An 18991-nucleotide genomic window follows, 5' to 3' on the forward strand; every position below is an offset into this window, starting at 1 on the left:
TAGCTTATGCCAGTTGCCAGCCAAATAATTTTTACCACTTACTACACCCCATCCACCTCTCCAGCTGCCCCAAACACACCAGTGAGTCATCCAGATTAGTGATGGAGTTGTAGCTGAAGTTGACAGTCTGCAATTCCAGCCAAGGCAGGGCAGAACTGAGATCTCCTCCACATGCTGAAATTATCTCCTGCAGGAAGAAGAAGAAAGTAAATGGGGGGAGGAGGAGAAGGATTATCTCGATATACTTCCTTAGTCCCTCAGCATCCTGGTTTAATGGTTGGCCACTTATTCAATTTTAGCTGGATAGCTGGGCCTTTAACAGCCATCTTGGCTTGAGCAATTAGCTTGCTATCTTGACCTCCATGCCCTGAAGGGCACACCTCTTGAACATTAAGCAGCTTTTGGTGCAAAAGCAGGACAATTAACAACCCTATCTCAAAATATTTTGGAAAACATACAATTATGTTAAGTAAACCACTGCCAACTTGAGACTGTGAACAACTTGGGCTTGTTCCCAGGCATTCTTTGAAGGAAAAAAGACAGGCTGATCCACCTTTAGCTTTATGCCTCAGGACAGACACACTTTACATCAGACAGCCTCTCAAACTGTCTTCGTTGCAGGAACTTGTATCTGGCTGGCCTCCACCCTGTAAAGTCAGTGAAATACCACATCTTTAAGATTAACACAGTCTTACATGAGCCTTTTGGATTGGATTTTAAAGAGCAAGTTCACCATTCCACACAGGCAGTAAAGAATCACAGCATACAGGCCACAGAAGAATCTTAAGGGGGGAAATTAACTGTTAGCAATTGATAAGTTTTCTAAGTTTTTAATGGAATGCCCTGACTACATCTGAGTGTGTAAGCTGTATTACATGAGGTCCTTACAATTTGATGGCTTGACCACAGAAGGGCAAAATGTACCTTTGGCCAACTGTCTACAGAATCAAACATTCCCCAGGAAATACAGAAGATTTTCCTTGCTCTACCTGAATTTATCTTAAACAAAGTCACACTTGCACATTCTATATTCAAAGTCTAAACTCCAAGTTTCTATTAAGCTGACAAAATGAAGTTAGGCTTAGAAACTAGAAGCTCAGAGACTGCACCTGTCAAAGAGACTAATATGGAAAAGTTTCTGTGCTATAAGAGGGTCTATGATCCACAGGAAAGATGATCAGGAATTAAGGGATAGTTTAAATAACTCAAACTGGCTAAAGCAGCCTATATGATTTGCCTGGGGAATGGGAAATATAAATTGTAAAAATGAATCAGAGAGACTGCACTGTTGGAAGCAAGAGGTAAGATAAGCAAAATGTTAGCTTGGCAAACTCCTGTTTATGTAAAAGATCTTGTCTCCAAAATACGTTCTTGTGATTTCAGTAGTACAGACATTTTTCTTTAAAACAGAACCACTTAGTCACTCAGAGAAAAGTCATAATTAAACCTCCTTTGGTACCAGGAGTACCTGAAGCCATGATCTCTAATATGCTGGAGAAACAGAGCAAGGCATGATTGTGAATACCACTGCCATCCATGAGGAATCATAACCCGACTCTTCCCTGATATTTAAGAAAACATCCAGCCACTTAGCACCAGTTGATAGCTACTACCTATACTGATAAGTGAAACCATACAGTGTATATGTATGTAGTTTATTCAGTTGTTTTTTGTAGCTAATATTCTGGGCTGTTATACTTTGTAAGTTTTACACAGTACAGTGGTTTATTAAGTGTGGTTTTTCCTTTATCTGGGATCCTACAGAACCATGTGTGTACTGTGATTCACTTGCAGGAGTACATTACAGAGTAACAACCTCATTTCTATATCACAGCTATGCCAGCCTAACTCCTAGTGATGACAGGCATACTCTGACAAGAACATAAGCTGGCAGAAGGAGGTTTCTAAATATTCTACAGCATCCAAATAGGTTTTTTGATTTGGGGGGTGGTAGGCACTCAGACCAAAATACCTAAGACAGCCTAGCATGCAAAACTGCCAAACAGCAGACTGTATCTCACTGAACATAAAAGCACTGTTTCTCAAAGCAGAGACAGTGACAATTTCTCAAAGCAGAGACAGTGACAATTTCTCTAGAACCCACCATTGTTTCTCTGAAACAAAAACATTTAATAATGCCTGTCCTCACTCACCTGTAATGAGTTCACACACTTAGAACAGGTCAAAGCCTCCAACTGGGAATATATAAGTCGTAGTCCTCTCAAACATTGTAGAGGGACACACTTTAGCTGAGCCAAAGAAGGAGAAGAGAGAAAGGATAACTTAGAATGTTCACACAGGCGTTCTACAGTTCTTCTACAGACAAGGAAGGCGTTCTACAGTTCTTCTACAGACAAGGAAGCACACTGTTGGATTTTACAGCATCTAACAGAAGCTGCCCTTCTACAGTCTTCCTTTACTTCACCTCACTTTTCCTCCTGCTACTTTTCAACAAGGTGATTAAGACATTAAGAGATTCCTCAGAATTAGAAAAATCAGTGTCCCCCTCCCCCAATAAAAAGTTTCACTTTAGACTGAAGTGCAGGAAAATGCTACAAAATTTCTACTACAGCCTCATCCATCATTCTGTGTGTGCTATGAAAGGCATAGCTTTTCACCCCACAACTACTAACGTGTTTCCCCGAATATAAGACAGTGTCTTATATTAATTTTTGCTCCCAAAGATGCGCTATGTCTTATTTTCAGGGGATGTCTTGTTTTTCTGTGTTCTGTTCATCAGGCATGCTTCCAAACAAAAACTTTGCTATGTCTTACTTTTGGGGGATGCCTTATATTTCATACTTCAGCAAAACCTCTACTATGTCTTATTTTCCGGGGATGTCTTATATTCGGGGAAACAGGGTACTAAGATTCAGCAAGTCACACGAAGTTCAGAAGACTTACCTCTAAACGCCGCAAAGATTTGAAGGGAAAGATCTTCACCACAGCTGGCAGAGGACAATCAGGAACATGAATTAGCTATAAGGAAGAAGAGAAGGATATTGCTTGTGAGCAACAGACTTCAATGCAAAAAATCTAGTGCACCTCCCACCAGCAGCAATAAAGTTTGTTCTGTCTACCACCTGTAAATATTACACAACTAAACTTAAGCTGATGACTATACAAAAGCTCTGTGTGCAGTACAAAGTTGTCTGACATCACAAGTGTAGCATGTTCTGTTATAGTTTTGCATCCAAAAAATGGTGGAAAGCAAGTGAGGTGTAGTGGTTAAGAGTGACAGCCTCTAATCTGAAGAAACAGATTTGATTTCTCACTCCTTTACATGAAGCCTGATGAATGACCTTAGGCTAGTCACAGTTCTTTCAGGACTCTCTCAGCCCTACTTACCTCACAAGGTGTCTATCACGGGGAGGGAAGGGAAGGAGTTTATAAGTCGGTTTGAGAAACTGGGATGTAAAAAATCAACTCTTCTCTCTTCTTCAATTGAAGTTCTGATATTAAATCAGCTAACCAAGTGACAATGTATATGCAGCCTACTGATTACCTTTAACATGGGGATTAAGCTATGAAATGAGTAATGGAGTAAGCGATAGAAGGCATTAGGGCCTTTGCTGTATTCTTACTAATAGATCAATACATCTCACTTACCTGAACTACCATTAAAGGGCATCAATTCTCTCCATGTAGTGATGTACGTATAGATTTTTTATGGGGTGGGTTCAGGGGCGAGGCCATGCCCCCACCCCTGGGGGCGTGGCACGCCTCCCCAAGCCCTGCCTTAGCCCCAGTGCTTATAAAATCAGCTCTCCAAGGCCAGGAATGGCAGACTCCCCTGCCCCGCCCCACCACCAGCTGGGCTCCCAGCCGGCAGTCCCTTCTGCCCTCCCCTCCGGGCAGAGGCATAGCTAGGGGAAATGGAGCCTGGTGCAAAATCTGAGTTTTGCTGGCAATGGCTTCTGGCGTGGCGAGGCTGCTGTGGTGCTGGAATCCATCCCCAAACAGCATCACTTTCAATGGTGTTTAAACTAGGGAGCCCAGATTCTCCTTCTAAATCCACCTTAAAGGGAGAATCTGGGGTCCCCAGTTAAAACAATATTGAAAGTGATGCTGTTTTGGGGTAGATTATCCCCCACCCTGAAACAGCATCACTTTCAATGTTTAACTGGGGACCTCAGATTCTCCCTTTAAATCCATGCCGAAGAGGGTGGATTTAAAAGGAGAATCTGGGGAAATTTGGGGGGTGCCTGCTGTCAGGGATGCAATTATTAAGCTAGCAGCACCAAACTTTCAGGGTATCTTTAGGAGACTCTCCTGATGATACCACCCAGGTTTGGTTCAGGGGGTCCAAAGTTATGGACTCTCAAAGGTGTAGCCCCCATTGGAAACAACGGGGGATGGGGCAGTGGTGGGATTCAAAAATTTTACTAACAGGTTCCGATAGTGGTGGGATTCAAACAGTGGCGTAGTGCCAATGGGGCTGGGAGGGGCATTCCGGGGCGGGGTTGTGGCAAGGACGCAGGGCGCGCGCACCCCAGGTGCAGTTCCCCTTCGCCCCGCCTCTAGATTCAAATAATGACTGTTTAAAGTATTTAAAAAGCAATATACAAAGGTAGTGTATTATTTCTTTTTTATATAATTATATTGATTGATTTTAAATAATAACATTAGTAAGGAGAGAAACCAAAAACTGTTTACAATTGTTAACATATTACAAACATATTTAATTGTCTATCTCTCTGAACCCCCCCACTAAAACATCCTATATTGCCTCCCTCCTTCCCATATTTCCCTCCCTCCCTACTTTCTACTTCCCCTTCAGATTCCTATAACTACTTTATCTATTCCACTTGAAAGAAAACTAACAGAGGGAGAGATCCAAAATCCTTAATCTAAAAGAGCAGTTTAAACTCCTCTCTTTCCAATATAAATTTCAAGGGGAAAAAAGAAAATGAAAAATCTTTACCTATAATACTTTCCCAACCTTTATACCAATGAAAAAAAAACAGAATTACTATATATTGTATTATTTCATACAGTTCATACACACGTGGGGGTGCCATGGGGGGCAGGGGGCTGCAGGGGGCCCTGGGGGGCGATTTTGCATTTCCCACTTGACGAAATTTGTTGTACCCAGGGACAGAGATTACCCTCTTGTCCCTAGTGGAGTTAATCATTAATAACCGGTTCTCCGAACTGAGAAAATTTTAGTAACCGGTTCTACCGAATAGGTGCGAATAGGCTGCATCCCACCTCTGGGATGGTAGGACCCCCTTCGGGAGTCCATAACTTTGGACCCCCTGAACCAAACCTCACCAAACCTGGGTGATATCATCAGGAGAATCTCCCAAAAATCCCTGAAATGTTGGTGTTGCTAGCCTAAAAGCTGCTCCCCCTGCAGGCCAAAAACTGAAAAAACATTAAAAAAATACCAAAAAACCCACAAGGGGGCGAAGCTTCGGACATGTAATGGGGGGTTGAACTCGACCCCCCCTTACCTACGTCCTTGTCTCCATGCCCTTGCTATATAGAAACAATGGTTTTATAAATGATGTTGTACATAAATGGTAAAGCATTTAACTCCTTGACTTTCTATGCCAGAAAGATACATTTCAGCACCTCTAAATCCAGAAATATGGTTAATTAACATTTGTATACTTTCCCCAGCATTTGTAACATATACAGCTGCCACTTCCTACCACAAATCAGAACAAAAGCCTGATCACTCCATCTGCCATTTCCTGCAGTGTGTAAGCTTCTCTGCCTGCTGTCCCAGGGGCTTGATAGATACATATTCCTATCAATTAACTGCCAGTAAACCCAAATTACAGGGTAATCTTTGCACTAAAGTAGCAATGTAGATAAAGTACCCAACTTGGACTAGAGAGACCCAACATTAAGATCCCCCTTGGCCATGCTGGCAGGGGCTGATGGGAATTGTAGTCCATGAACATGTGGAGTGCCATAGGTTTGATACCACTGGCGCTAAGCTATGAAGTGACCTGGACTTGTTGCTTTTTTCTCAGCCTAACCTACTTCACAAGACGGTTGCAAAAATCAAATGAACAAAACAAGCATCTATACCCTCCCCCCAACTCCTTGGAAGAAGGATGGGATAACAGCATAATAAAAATAGCATTAGGCTGGTCAAAATGACTCACAAAAGGCTTACCAAGCAGCTATCTTTCAGCTTAATCATTCTTCACATGCCTCTACTAAAGTATTAGAAGTAAACCAAATGCAACTCCATCTAATTCTACATAGCACAAAATCTTGAATTTAACAGCTAACTATTAATCTGGGGTTAGTGAAGGGTTTTTTTTTTTGTTTGGGGGCTTTGGTCAAGGATTATTAGCCAACTCCCACATAAACAGCAAAGCAGAACAGAGAAGTCCTGCAGACTGCAATATATTAGCAGAGCACTATATTATTGTGGCTGGTGCACAAGTTATTTTAAAACATTTCATCTTTTCTTACAAACCTAAGGCAGATCAAATCATAACGATGAAGCACAATGAAATCCATCAACATAAAAATATCAGTTAACTGCTTTCCCAATAAAATACAAATTCAAAAGCCAGATTCAGAGTCAAAGTCAAACTCTACACACTGTTACTTTTTTTAAAAGTCTGTCAAAGTAATATAATTTTGTCCTTCTAGATGCCTGAAAGGAAAAGACCTTGTGTACTTCAGCTAGCAGTAACCACCCTTCACACCTCTCTTACTGAAAGAACAGTCAGCAGATTTTGATGAGACAAATATTATTAGAACATGGGTTCCTATTGGAGTAGAAGTCCTCCAGAAAGTTTTTAAAATCCTTTAATGATGTGAGGATTGAAAAAGAAGGAGCCCCTTGAATTGAACTTGGGAAGAGCAGCCTCCTCAAAACAAAAAATTCTTGATCAAAGTCAGAGGCGTAGCTCCAAGGGGACGAGGGGTGCGCGCGATGCACTGGGCGTGCCCCCTATGGGGGCATGGCAGGAGCATTCCAGGGTGGGACGGGGGTGTAGGATGCACCGGTGCACTGGGTGGTTTCCCCCCTTGCTATACCTCTGATCAAAGTGGTCTGGCAAAAACCAAGCAATCACATTTTGCACAAGCCAGCAATATATGCATTTTTAAAGGAAATTTGAATTGGAAAAGTTTTCAAGTTAAATGATGTTAGCAAAGGATAGCAAATATGCCATGTATGAGCCTGGATCATGTCTAAGCACTGCCACTTGTCCATGCTTCATACTCTATATCGAGTCCATCTTGATTTGCAGCAGAGCAGCTCTGAAAACTATAGATGGGAGAGGCCATGGCAGAGGAAGGGATTCTTGTTATTTGGCGGCACAGCAGCTATGGCAGTGGAAAAAGATATACGTTTGCAAGGGGACAGAGATATGCATATGCTTGGTCCCTTTCCAACCTTCATCCTGACATATAAATCCAAACACCACTTCTTCTTCTACCCCGGGTCTCCTTCAAAAGCTCCAACTCATCCAAAATGCAGTAGTGAGGGATCCTTGTAGTAGATGCACATACAACCACCGCTCCATCAGCTGCACTGGCTTTGGGTGGAGCACCAAATTAGATTCAATTAGATTCTTGTATTAACATACAAAGCCCTTCATGGTCTGTGACAAGCATACCTACAGGGCTATCTCTTCTGATATCTGTCAGAGATCGCTCCATTCAGTGAATGCAAAGCTTCTGGTAATCCTTGGCCCCAGGGAAGTCCAGCTGGCCTCAACCAGGGCCAGAGCTTTCTCAGCCCTGATGGAATTATCTGTCTGAGAAGACCATGGCCCTGCAGGACTTAATGCAGTCCTACAGGGCCTGTAAGACAGAGCTGTTCCACCAGGCATATGGTTCAGGCAGCTACAATTAACATCTGGAGGACTTCCCCCATAGACTTTTCCCAACTGTTGTCAACTCTTGGTCATTGCTGTACAAACACTGTTATTATCATCCTGACCACAGCCCCTTGTTGTGTAGGCTCCAAATAATGATGATTTGGATTAGTTGCCACTTGATCGTTTCTATATTTATTAAGGATTTGATGTTTTAAATTTTTTGCTGTTTTATAATTGTTGTTTGCTGCCCCCAGCCCAAAAGGGGAAGAGCGAGATACCAAATCTAATAAATATAAATATGTTTACATATCAGGAAAAGAAAAGTGTCCATTTTGGAACATTTTAAATCCCACATCACTGGCACTAGCTAGCTGATGCTTTCAAGTTTTTTCTAGTTTTCAAGTTTTTTCCAAGGACAGCACAAAAACCATGTCACAATAGTCACAATAGTCCAGCCTAGAAGTTTAGAAGAATGGATCAAAGCAGATAGAAAAAGGCATTCTTAGTTAACACTCCCACTGGTTTCTCCAATAACAGAGCTGGACCTAGAAGAACCCCTACTATTACCATGATCCAGCAGGAATGGTCTCCAAGGTAAGACTTTCTAAGTAAAGACAGCTGCCTGAAGAGCACAGATTCACACTGAAGGGAAAATAAATGACACAACCAGGTACAAGGAAGAGTGAAAGATGTTCTTCAAAATACAGAGTAGGGCTAGCATTCTAAGGTAATGGAATTGATTACTCTAAAATTTTGTTTACATTGATAGTTTGGAAAAGAAGAGTAATCAGAGTGAATTTGCTGCCTGCACAGGCTTTTATTTGGTTACACACACAGCGGAAATTATACCAGAATAGGACAAGGCTTCTCCTACCACACTAGCAGGTGGATACTGCAACTGACATGAAAGTTTCAGATACCACTTTCATCAAGGCCAACTTCTGTGGTTAGTAATATCTCCAACAAAGGGCACTGCTAAAACCAACAAGGTAGGTTTGACTTCTCTCCAACCCCCACCTCCAAGCATAACTTCTCTAGACAGGATTTCTGGCAACACAGCTTCACCTAACCAAGTCAAAGTTCTTCAATAGGCATGCTTTGTATACCCTCAACCTAGTGAGGATGTGACTGCACTAAAGCTTTCTCACAAAGGCTACCAAACTCTTGTTTCAGTTAAAGGCTAGCAAGGTTCTATCTTCAACACACAAACTATCTTCAACACACAAACAACACACTTCTATCTTCAACACACAAACATCCCTTTCAAGATGACTTTAATTCTAGATTTTTTTTCAAAAAGCCTACAGCAATCATGGCATGAGTAACTAAAATAGCTCTGTGTTACCTGTCCTTGCTGGATAAATAAACATCTCACGTCCAACGCTGCTTTAGCAAACATATCTAAAGCAGAAGCTCTATACCTAAAAAACACAAAGATGGTGGCCTGCCTTCACAGTAAATAGTACAACAGTTACTGAGTGGCCAAACCTTATTTCAAATGAAGGAAAAGATTCTACATAATATTTTCCTGTCTTCTGAAAGTCATCAGCTTCTGTGACTCACACAGCTTGTCGGTGTCATTTGTCTCCAGTCTAATACCTTGCCTTCTTTTCCACAGAAAATATAAGAGTGAATTGCTTGGACAGAGAATAAACTCCCAGATGTTAACATTTACCCAACACGTGTAAACTGATATCCCTGCCAAGCAACTTGCAGCAAAATCTGTACTGGAACAGTACAAACTTCCGGCTATTTGATCACAAATATCAGCTATTAATTGGCAAAGCAAGGAGTTTGTGTTCCCCCTTTATTTTGATATTATACCCAGGAAATGTTGGATAGCCAGTTATCTAAACATACTGTTTGATCCCAAGCTGAGATGGCTGGTTACCAGACAGTTTTTGGCCTTTACCGCATGCTCAATTTCCAACTGGTTTTTCCAATGGTCATACTTTCTGTCTTTGAAACATTTTCTGTGAAATCATTCCGCCCGCCCACAGTCTCCCCATCATTTAGGTTTTTTTCCCCGCGTGTCTCTTCAGTTGCATTTATTCTACATACTACTGCTGAAAATGTATTATTCCTGATGGTGGTGAGATGTTATCCGTGATGCAGAAGAACAACCTTCCCCATTTTTTTCCTTTTGCACAGGTGCTGTAGTCTAACTGCACAGTTACATTTTGAAGTGGCAATTCAAAAATGTCTCAGCCTCCATTGCTACAACTGAGAACAACCAACCCAAAATGAAAGCCAAAACAACCCCTGGAGCAGGCACCATTACCTTACTTTCACCCATCTTCAGCCTACTTTTCAAAGATTGGACTGTCATCAAACCACTCCCTCTCCTCCCATGAAGATTATGGTTTTTTATTTTTTTAAACAAGAAAGGCACTAAAATATCAATATTTATGAAAGAGTAAGCCTAGCTGGTGGACACAACCAACTTCCAGCCAATTGCCACACATGATTCACTACAACCACTTGCCACATACGACTCACTTCCAGTCACCATGCACGCATGGCTTGTGGACAGGGCTTACACAGAACCAGTAAAAACCAGTACAAACAAAACAGCAGAATGTGGTGGTCACTCTATACACAGCAGACTGCTTAGCTTTTGAGATCTGATGAGTCTGGGCTAGCTTGGATCATCCAGGTCAGGCTCCCACAGGTAACCCCAACAAACAACTTAGGGGGCATTTTGATCTGTAGGGAGGTTAGAAAGTGCACTTCTATAATGCCTTTAAAGAATACTGGGGCTAAAATGAGAAGGGAGCCCACTAGGCTACATATAAACCCTAAAATCTCTTCTCAGTAAAATAAATTTAAAAGTTCATTGCCGAAGTGGAGTACAGGGATAGAGGAAGAGTGCATCTGAATATACATGTATGTGTTTTCTTGATCATCTCCTGCTTCTGTTCACTGTGGAGGGGAAGAGCCTGGCAGCCCCAGCAATTTCTTTCCCTCCCACCACAGTGATCACCTTTCCCTATCTCCACCCCTTCCAAAGGAGCCAACGGTTGCAGGAACAGTCTGCAGGCTTCTCTTGTTGGTAGGGAAACAGGGTGGTCTGGAAGGCCTAGCCCAGGGGTAGGGAACCTGCGGCTCTCCAGATGTTCAGGAACTACAATTCCCATCAGCCCCTACCAGCATGGCCAATTGGCCATGCTGACAGAGGCTGATGGGAATTGTAGTTCCTGAACATCTGGAGAGCCGCAGGTTCCCTACCCCTGGCCTAGCCTGATAAAGTTAGGTGCAGAGAGCCCTATGGAGGCCTGGCCAAAACAAATGGAAAAGGGTGAGGCTGGGGAAAGGATGGTATACCTTGTATCATGGAAAGAAAGAACCTCAATACTGAAGTAATCCACAGCCATTTCCTGGACCTTCTTTGCAGTGGCATGCTCCACTGCAGACCTAGTGCCTGCCAGTTCTCCCTCACCCAGTCCTGATTCTCTGATTGCATTTTGGAAACTGTTTTAAACGCTGTTTAAGTCAAAACCTTTATTCTGTGTACTGTTCAACATGGCACTTTTATAGAAGAGCATTTTAATGCAACTAAAGGCTATTAGCAGAATTTGCCCTTTGCAATCGTTGTGCCCGCCATTTTGAGCTGACACTAAATGAGCTGACGTTTTGAGCTGATGCAAAATGGCAGGCACAAGGACTGCAAATGGCAAGTTCTGCTAGTAACCTTTAGATGCACTAAAATGCTCTTTTATGAAAGTACCAGTGAATGGAATAAAGGTTTTGACATAAGCAGGACTTAAAACAGCTTCCTAAATGCAACCAGAGAATCTGAACTTCTTTAAAAGACGGAAAGACGCAACTGCCATTTCCACCGCACAGCCCAAGACCGCATTTCTTTCTTTTGCTGACACAAGGTACAGTTAACAACAATAACAAGCTGAGGAGGCTGAAGTTGGTTTCCAGTTGGATTCACAAATAAGGGACTAGGAAATGCGAATAAGGAATGGGGGAATCAATGCCAAGCTCCTAAAAGCTGTAGCCTTGCACTGAATTCCACAGAGGATAGGGTGCAACTTCAATGAAATCACCCTCTGAGAAACCTCCCTCCCACTTAAATTTCTCTTTCTCCAGTGGAAAGTCATTTACATAGACCCTTCTCCAGTGGAGAAATGTTATTTTGCGTGTTAACAGCGGTCAAGACAAGTCACTTCCAACATATGGCAACCCTATGAATCAATAATCTCCATAACATCCAACTGTTAACAGCCTTGCCCAGCTCTTGCAAACTGAGGGATGTAGCTTCCTCAACTGAGTTATTCAATCGCATACTGGGGATTTTTCTCATTACTTTCAACTTTTGCAAGCCAAGGGGGGGGGGGGGAAGTAGGAGGGGTTGGGCCCCACTGTTAACCCACCAGCAGTTTTCTAGAGCTCATTGCATTTGTTCATACAACAGACTTTACTGTTTAGTTGATATATAATTTTAATGAAAGATCAAGCAGGTTCCCTGAAGTCCCATCTTTCATTTTTAAAAGTAAGTCTCTGATAACGCTGGTTGTTGTATTGGTATTATGCCTAATAAAGGTTTTATGTATGTATGTAAAGTAAGTCTCTGGCTCCTCCTTTTGCAGTAATATGCCTTTTTTCATCATGTCTCTGTATGAGAAGAGGCTAGAATAATAGAATCATAGAGCTGGAAGGATTCACAGGGGCCATGCCAACCCCCTGCCATGCAGGAATCCAACCCCCTGCCATGCAGGAATACACAATCAAAGCACCCTTGACAGATGGCCATCCAACGCATTTGAAAACCTGCAAAGAAGATTTCACCACACTCCGAGGAAATGTATTCCACTGTCAAACAGCCCTTACAATCAAGAAGTTATAAGACTTTTTAATGGAATATGCGTACCTATGATTACAATAATGTATCAATATTTTTAAATGATGTAGCCAACATATCATTATATTGATATTGACAAGTGCAAAATATAAGAAGGGGGCTGATGTGACACCATTGATGACAACAGCACCATCTCTTGAAAATCTTGATCTAAGGCATGTGTAGAAAAAAATTAATGGACACCACAGTGGGACAATGCAGAGGGAGGGCAAGTGTGCCGAACAGCTGTGGCCAAATCAATTCCAATGCTTATGGATTAACTGCCAAAAAAATCAGAAGTAAAACAGGCATGCAGAAAAGCCATTTCAGTTCCCCAGTAATTTCTGAATATGATCACATGGAAGTTCCCAATAAGCATTTGTACCCTCGCATACAACAGTCTCGACCTCTTGCTTAGAAGCACCCAAAAAGTGCAGCACAACTGCAAATTCCACAAAACACAGACCAGTAAATATTTCAGTTTCTCTTCTCAAACCAAAAATAACACTTTTCAGCCCCCATATTTGTGAAGGAAACTCCAGGCACAGAGGCAACTCTTGTAAAAGTGTAGAAATAAGACTGAAGACCTTTACATTAGTACTTAACTGATGAGATGTTGTCCCTTGCCCCTGAACCATCTCCATAAAAAAGAGACTGAAGGAAAAAGACAACAATAGACTCTCATAACTGTCTGCACATTAAATATCTATGTAAACAGTCCAACGGATACAATTCATTCTGATAGAACTGAAATTTGCAGCACAGAATCTCAAGACTCCCAACTCGACTTCTGCCCTGTTGTTATCCTTCCAAAAATCAACTAGATTATGCTTCACATTGTCTAACCTTATCACTAAACTTCAGTTCAGTTATTTTAAGACAACTATTGAGAATTCATAAGCAGCAACCCCAGCACATTCCAGTCCTTCAATCTGTTTCTGTCTGCTTAAACAGATGACACAGATATACACTTACAGCGAAGAGGAAGCTAGTTCCTTTGCCAACCTTACACCACCCCCTCAGCCTTATGCCAGTCAGCCCTAGTTGAATCTGCTATTGCCCACACCCTAGATTACAGACACGGGGTAAAGAATACTGAGATCTTTTATGATTTTGAACTAGTATCTCTCATATGTAAAAGTATCAGAGTGCCACAAGGTACTTCAGGCAAGTAGTTATAAACAATAACGAACCATACTAGAAGTACCTGCTGCAACTACCCCAAAATCACAGAGCTGTCCAAATGGAAGACATGGAACATGGTAGATTGTGACCATATTTGCAATTCCTCAATAATTCCTCAGTTTCTCAGACAAGATGGATGATATGTTTTATGGTAATTGATGTTTTTATACAAGTTTTATTTCTGGTTTTAACTTTATATTTGTAATGTTGTTTATAATTGTCAGTTAGCTTGATAGCCCTGTTGGTTTGAAGGGATTTAAATTTTGTAAATAAAAATTAACTTTCCACACAAGACAGAAATTAGCTTTGTAATCAAGTGGACTACAAAGAGTTTCCAGAGTTCTGCACACTGGCAAGTAGACTTAAAGCTCTGTGGAAGAGGATAGTTTCCAGCAATCCCATTAAAAAAGCTCAAGCAGCAGGGAAAGCTGGTGCCAATCAGAGCAGGCAACACTGGTTGGATAGACCTTCCAATAACAGTCTGGTTTAGTAGAAGAGCAGCTTCATTCATTTGCAGAATGTTGTTTTCATACCTGACTTCCAAGGGAGAAAGCTAGTCACAGACTTTAGGTCACAGACCTTTCTTCTATTCCAGTGTGGTGTTGTGATTAAGAGCAGGTGAACTCTAATCTGGATTACCGGGTTTGATTCCCCGCAATGCCACTTGAGCTGTGGAGGCTGATCTGGTGAACTAGATTAACTTGTGCACTCCAACACATGCCAGCTGGTGACCTTGGGCTTGTCACAGCTCTTCAGAGCTCTCTCAGCTCCACCAACCTCACAGGGTGTTTGTTGGGGGGGGGGGGGGGGAAAGGAGATTGTAAGCCCCCTTGAGTCTCCTTACAGAAGAGAAAGGGGGGGGATATAAATCCAAACTACTACTCTTCTTCTTCCTCCACCTCCCAGAGAAGCCCTTTCTGACCCTTGGAAAGTATATTTCTGAGGTTGCGGGACCAGCATAGACCAACAGGCATTGGGCCACGAGACGTCAGTGGAGATGGAAGGAGATGACACTGCTCTCTCCTCCTCCTCCCATTAGCACAGCTGAGAAGGATATTTCATTTTCCTGACAACTGTACTTTCTGGACTCACATGGCTATTAGTTTGTGAAGAGCCCACCATCCTGAAAACTTTTCAACAATCAGAAAGGATGGTTGGGCAGGACCACGTTTGAGTCAACTACCAGTGCATCCTCGTTTCCACAAGAGCCCTGACTGTGGTATGATAAAGGAAAAAAGAAGGCCAAATGCACATAAGAGCCTACTGGAGAATAATCCTCTTCAGGATAGCAGTCAAGTTCATCATGGGACATGTCAGGGTAGTCAGTTTCTGAAGGCCTCCAATCCACAGGATTGAAGGGAATAGTGTCAGGCTGAATCTCTGGATAGTTGAGAGCGTCTCCTGGTCTGGGTGCATCCCATGACATCTCTCCTGTTGCTGTATTAAAAAGAATACCTGTCTACTGGCTTGATCTACATATTGGTTCCACCGTAGGTGTAACAGGGCTGAACATCAGGGAAAAGGAACGAGAGTGGGTGGGTCTCGCACCACCAAGAGAACCATCAATCAGATAATCCTATGCCATCTGCCTGGTCACTGGGTTGTACTAGAACCACTGATGGCTTTCTAGGCCTAGGTGAGTCTCCCAGTTAGGCAGGGGACAGTTCATACTGGAGGATGCAGCACCACTCAGTTCCTTCTGGAGCTCCTGGAGATTCATGCAGACAGGATCCAGAGCAAATTTTGGGTATAGCTGAGGTCTCTACCACCAGCTAGGTCACCTAGCTGGATTTTTCAGCAAACAGCCCCCCCCCCTCCCCTCCTCAAGAGGGCTATATGGGAAATATCCACAACTGTCAATACCCTCTTGCTGACAGAATCACAAGATCCAAGTCAGTATCTGCAAAGTATTACCTATGTTTTTCCTCCCTTTTTGTTCAAACATTTCAAATTCTGCAGATTTTAAGACAGTAAAAAATTAATGTCAGTGAACAACCCTAATCCTTCTAGGATAGGATGACATCCTAGCATCTCAGCTATGGGGATTCTAAGGACGACCTCCAATATAATTCCAAAGTCACAAGTCATGCTGTGCTCTTCATGACTTTTGGTTGGTCCTAATAAAATCAGAATACATATTTCATTATTTCTACTACTCTTAATCGGGCTGAATGTTCAGAACCAAAGAGAGGAAACAAAGCAAACACCCAGCTCTGCACTATGCTTTGGAACAACTTTCACTTCTTCCTTCTCTTGCTTTTTTTGTACTAGGCTTCCCAGTGGAAGAAGAGCTCTAAATTATCCAAAAGCTTCCACCTGGCTCCTTGACTGGTCCTAATAAAAAATATTACATGACTGGTTCTCATAATTTGTTTGAAAATCAATGTAACTATTTGCCATTCGTTTCACCAGCATACTACAGTTATACCACCCTGAGCCCAGTAACCACAGGCACAATGATCACTTCCAATGAACAGACCCATGACTCTCAAGCTCCCACTTCGAGATATACCTTCAAAGACAGAGTCTTCTGCAAGACATCAAAGAGGAATTGGGCTTGAAGGATGGCAGAAGTTTCAGCAGGGTGTGATGAGAGTGCAATAAAGCCGTGGTTCTGATTTCGTGGTACTAGGTGCTGCTCAAATATTTGTGTAAGATACTGCAGTGTAGAGGTAAATAAAGTCAAGGTACTAGTACCATCAAGAATCAAGTCTCCTAAGGGAAAAGAAAGACCATTAACAAACCCATATTTACTTTTTTCTCATTCATACCCCTGAAGTAAGACTCAGTAAGCCCATCAGCACAATACCTTATCATAGGTGGCATTCAAATAGAGTACATGCTACAATTACTTACACTGAGCTCTCTTCAAAATGTATGCTTTGGTTCTATTATCACTCACGCACATGTTCCTTTCTTTGTGGTGATTTTTCACCACTTTCTTGCACAGTTAGGACAAAGTTCAGTGAAGTGATACCAAGAGAGTCTATTAGGATTTTTGCTCCTTTCAGTAACTTGGACACCCAGAAACACATTGCACCCATACACCAGATGCAATACCAATAAAGATCTCCTTTCTCTTCAGAGTAACACCTAAGAAGAGATGGAGTCACTTTCAATTTTGGTGATAATCCTATTAACAAGTACCAAAGTAGAATGGGTGGCTACTCTTTAAAGCCTCTCTTAAAGAAAGAATTGGAACTGAAGGTCAAAAAGTATCTGGTCCTTAGAGGCAAATATTTATCAAAATGTGCCTATATGTGCAACACCAATGGTCATTTCACATAGATCTGGTGTATCTGACATTGAAACAGCCAGTTATCTATCTCTTTGGCTTGACAAATTCCAAGCACCAAGGTGCCAACTGTGAAAAGGAATGTCAGTGGGGCCACCCAACACTTTCAGAGGAAGTCCAAGGTAGCTGAAGCCTACCAGTGTTTTCACTGGTAAAAAAGAAGTTTCTCTTCTGACTACCAAAAAACTGTTCAGTATCATGAAACTTGTATGGACATAAGCCATGTGGAACAGAGTTTGCAATAAGGTCAGAAATTGGTGGACACTGAGCAAAACAGCTGACCTGATTCAATCTAAATAAAGCTGGTTATCATTTTTGCATGTTTGGTTGTGTAACATTTTTTAAATGTGCATGAAGTTCTCTTCGTTGCTTGCTTGCATGTGAATTCAATCACAATGAATTCATTTCTTAAAAAGCTTTCTTCATTACTGGCTCCAATATTCAATTCACCTGAGCTTTTGAAAGCAACAGTAGAATCATGTGGAATTGTTAAGCAATTAGGCTATGAAGGAATTAGCTTTTTGTTGCAGCAACTGCAACCAGGGTTACATAAATAAGCAGACACACTACAATACTTATCACAATTTTATTAAAGTTACAAGAAACTATGGAAGCACTATAATTGTTTCAATCTGCAGATTTCATTGTGTCTTTTATGCATGGAATAATGTTGTCATATATAGCCTGATGGAAACTGTCCCAAGCTCAAAAGGGGATGGGCAGTATAGAAACCTAATAAAATAAATTGGGGTTTGTGGTAGCAACTTATATGATCATTACAATGCAAAATCCTGAACACTGAAAAATTAGTGTGGCTCTTACAATTTTTGAACTAACCCATAGAACCAAAGAAAAACATTTCAAGGCCTGTCATATGCACCAAAGATTCTGGATTGTTTCGGTTACCCACCACAAGTATATGCAGTGGGAATACATGCAGCATGACATAAGATGCTACATTTTTTACACATTATTGTGTAAATACCAGTATACATTTTCTTTTGATAAAAGCACCAGCATTATTGCAGTTTGCCCCCAGTGTTTCAGCGTTACTCCTTTACTACCACCCTCTGGCCCTAAACCCCAATATACAGTCACACTTCCTGTCAACCAGAGCACAGTGTAAAACATAGCCACCCCAGCACATTTAAGTAGAAACATGACAACAGAACCTCACCAGAATCCTGCAGTAATTGTGCCAAACTCTGGAGCATCATTGCTTTTTGGGTAGCAGGTGCCATCTATAAAACATCAGGACAAAGGAGACAAGCATAATAACCTCTGAACCAAAAGGTTAAAGTCACATTTGAATATTTAAAGAAATACTTCTCTACTCTGAAATAATTGCAAGAAATAATGCTCTGAAATAATTGCAAGTCACATATCACAGCAGTGACCAATCAACCACAACTCCTGTCTGAGAAAACAGAATTTCAGAGCATAGAGACTTTGTATCGATCACTCCAAAGTAAAGGCACCCCAACACCACAAACTAGAGTTAAGCTAGGGCAAACACCAAGCATGTGTCAAACCTGTTGCAACACCCACACAGTCATGTGACTGTCACAAGGCTTGTTCAATGTCCCTTGTTTTAGAAAGGGGTAGTTCTCATTCTCCCCAATAACCAGCGGTTCAGAAACTCGTGGAACCTCTACAGACAAGAAAAGGCCAGCTTGCTTACCCCAGTAAGTATCACACGATCCCTCCCTCCGCTCCTCTAACAGGAAAGAGAAGACTGAAGCACGGAAGAAGGCGGTGGGCACATGAAACAGGGAGGGCCAGTTAGGAGAAAGTAACCATGGCAACGCCAGTGCAGCTTCTCAGGCCCAGCCAGACAAACCTACTACCGGGACGACTCGAGCCGCT

The 18991-nt window shown here is 41.9% G+C and overlaps 1 protein-coding gene across 1 annotated transcript in view; it reads right to left on the reverse strand.

The window, feature by feature from the left end:
* LOC125426256 (serine/threonine kinase 11 interacting protein) overlaps positions 1-18991 on the reverse strand; it is a 53152-nt gene extending 34161 nt beyond the window's left edge. The window contains 6 exon segments of the mRNA XM_048484517.1: positions 80-187; positions 2154-2249; positions 2905-2979; positions 16343-16545; positions 18303-18366; positions 18807-18991. Coding sequence (XP_048340474.1) covers positions 80-187; positions 2154-2249; positions 2905-2979; positions 16343-16545; positions 18303-18366 — 546 coding nt within the window. The 5' untranslated portion in view covers positions 18807-18991.

The sequence above is a fragment of the Sphaerodactylus townsendi genome, linkage group LG02 (genome assembly GCF_021028975.2).
Source record: "Sphaerodactylus townsendi isolate TG3544 linkage group LG02, MPM_Stown_v2.3, whole genome shotgun sequence".
In the NCBI taxonomy this organism is placed as follows: domain Eukaryota; kingdom Metazoa; phylum Chordata; class Lepidosauria; order Squamata; family Sphaerodactylidae; genus Sphaerodactylus; species Sphaerodactylus townsendi.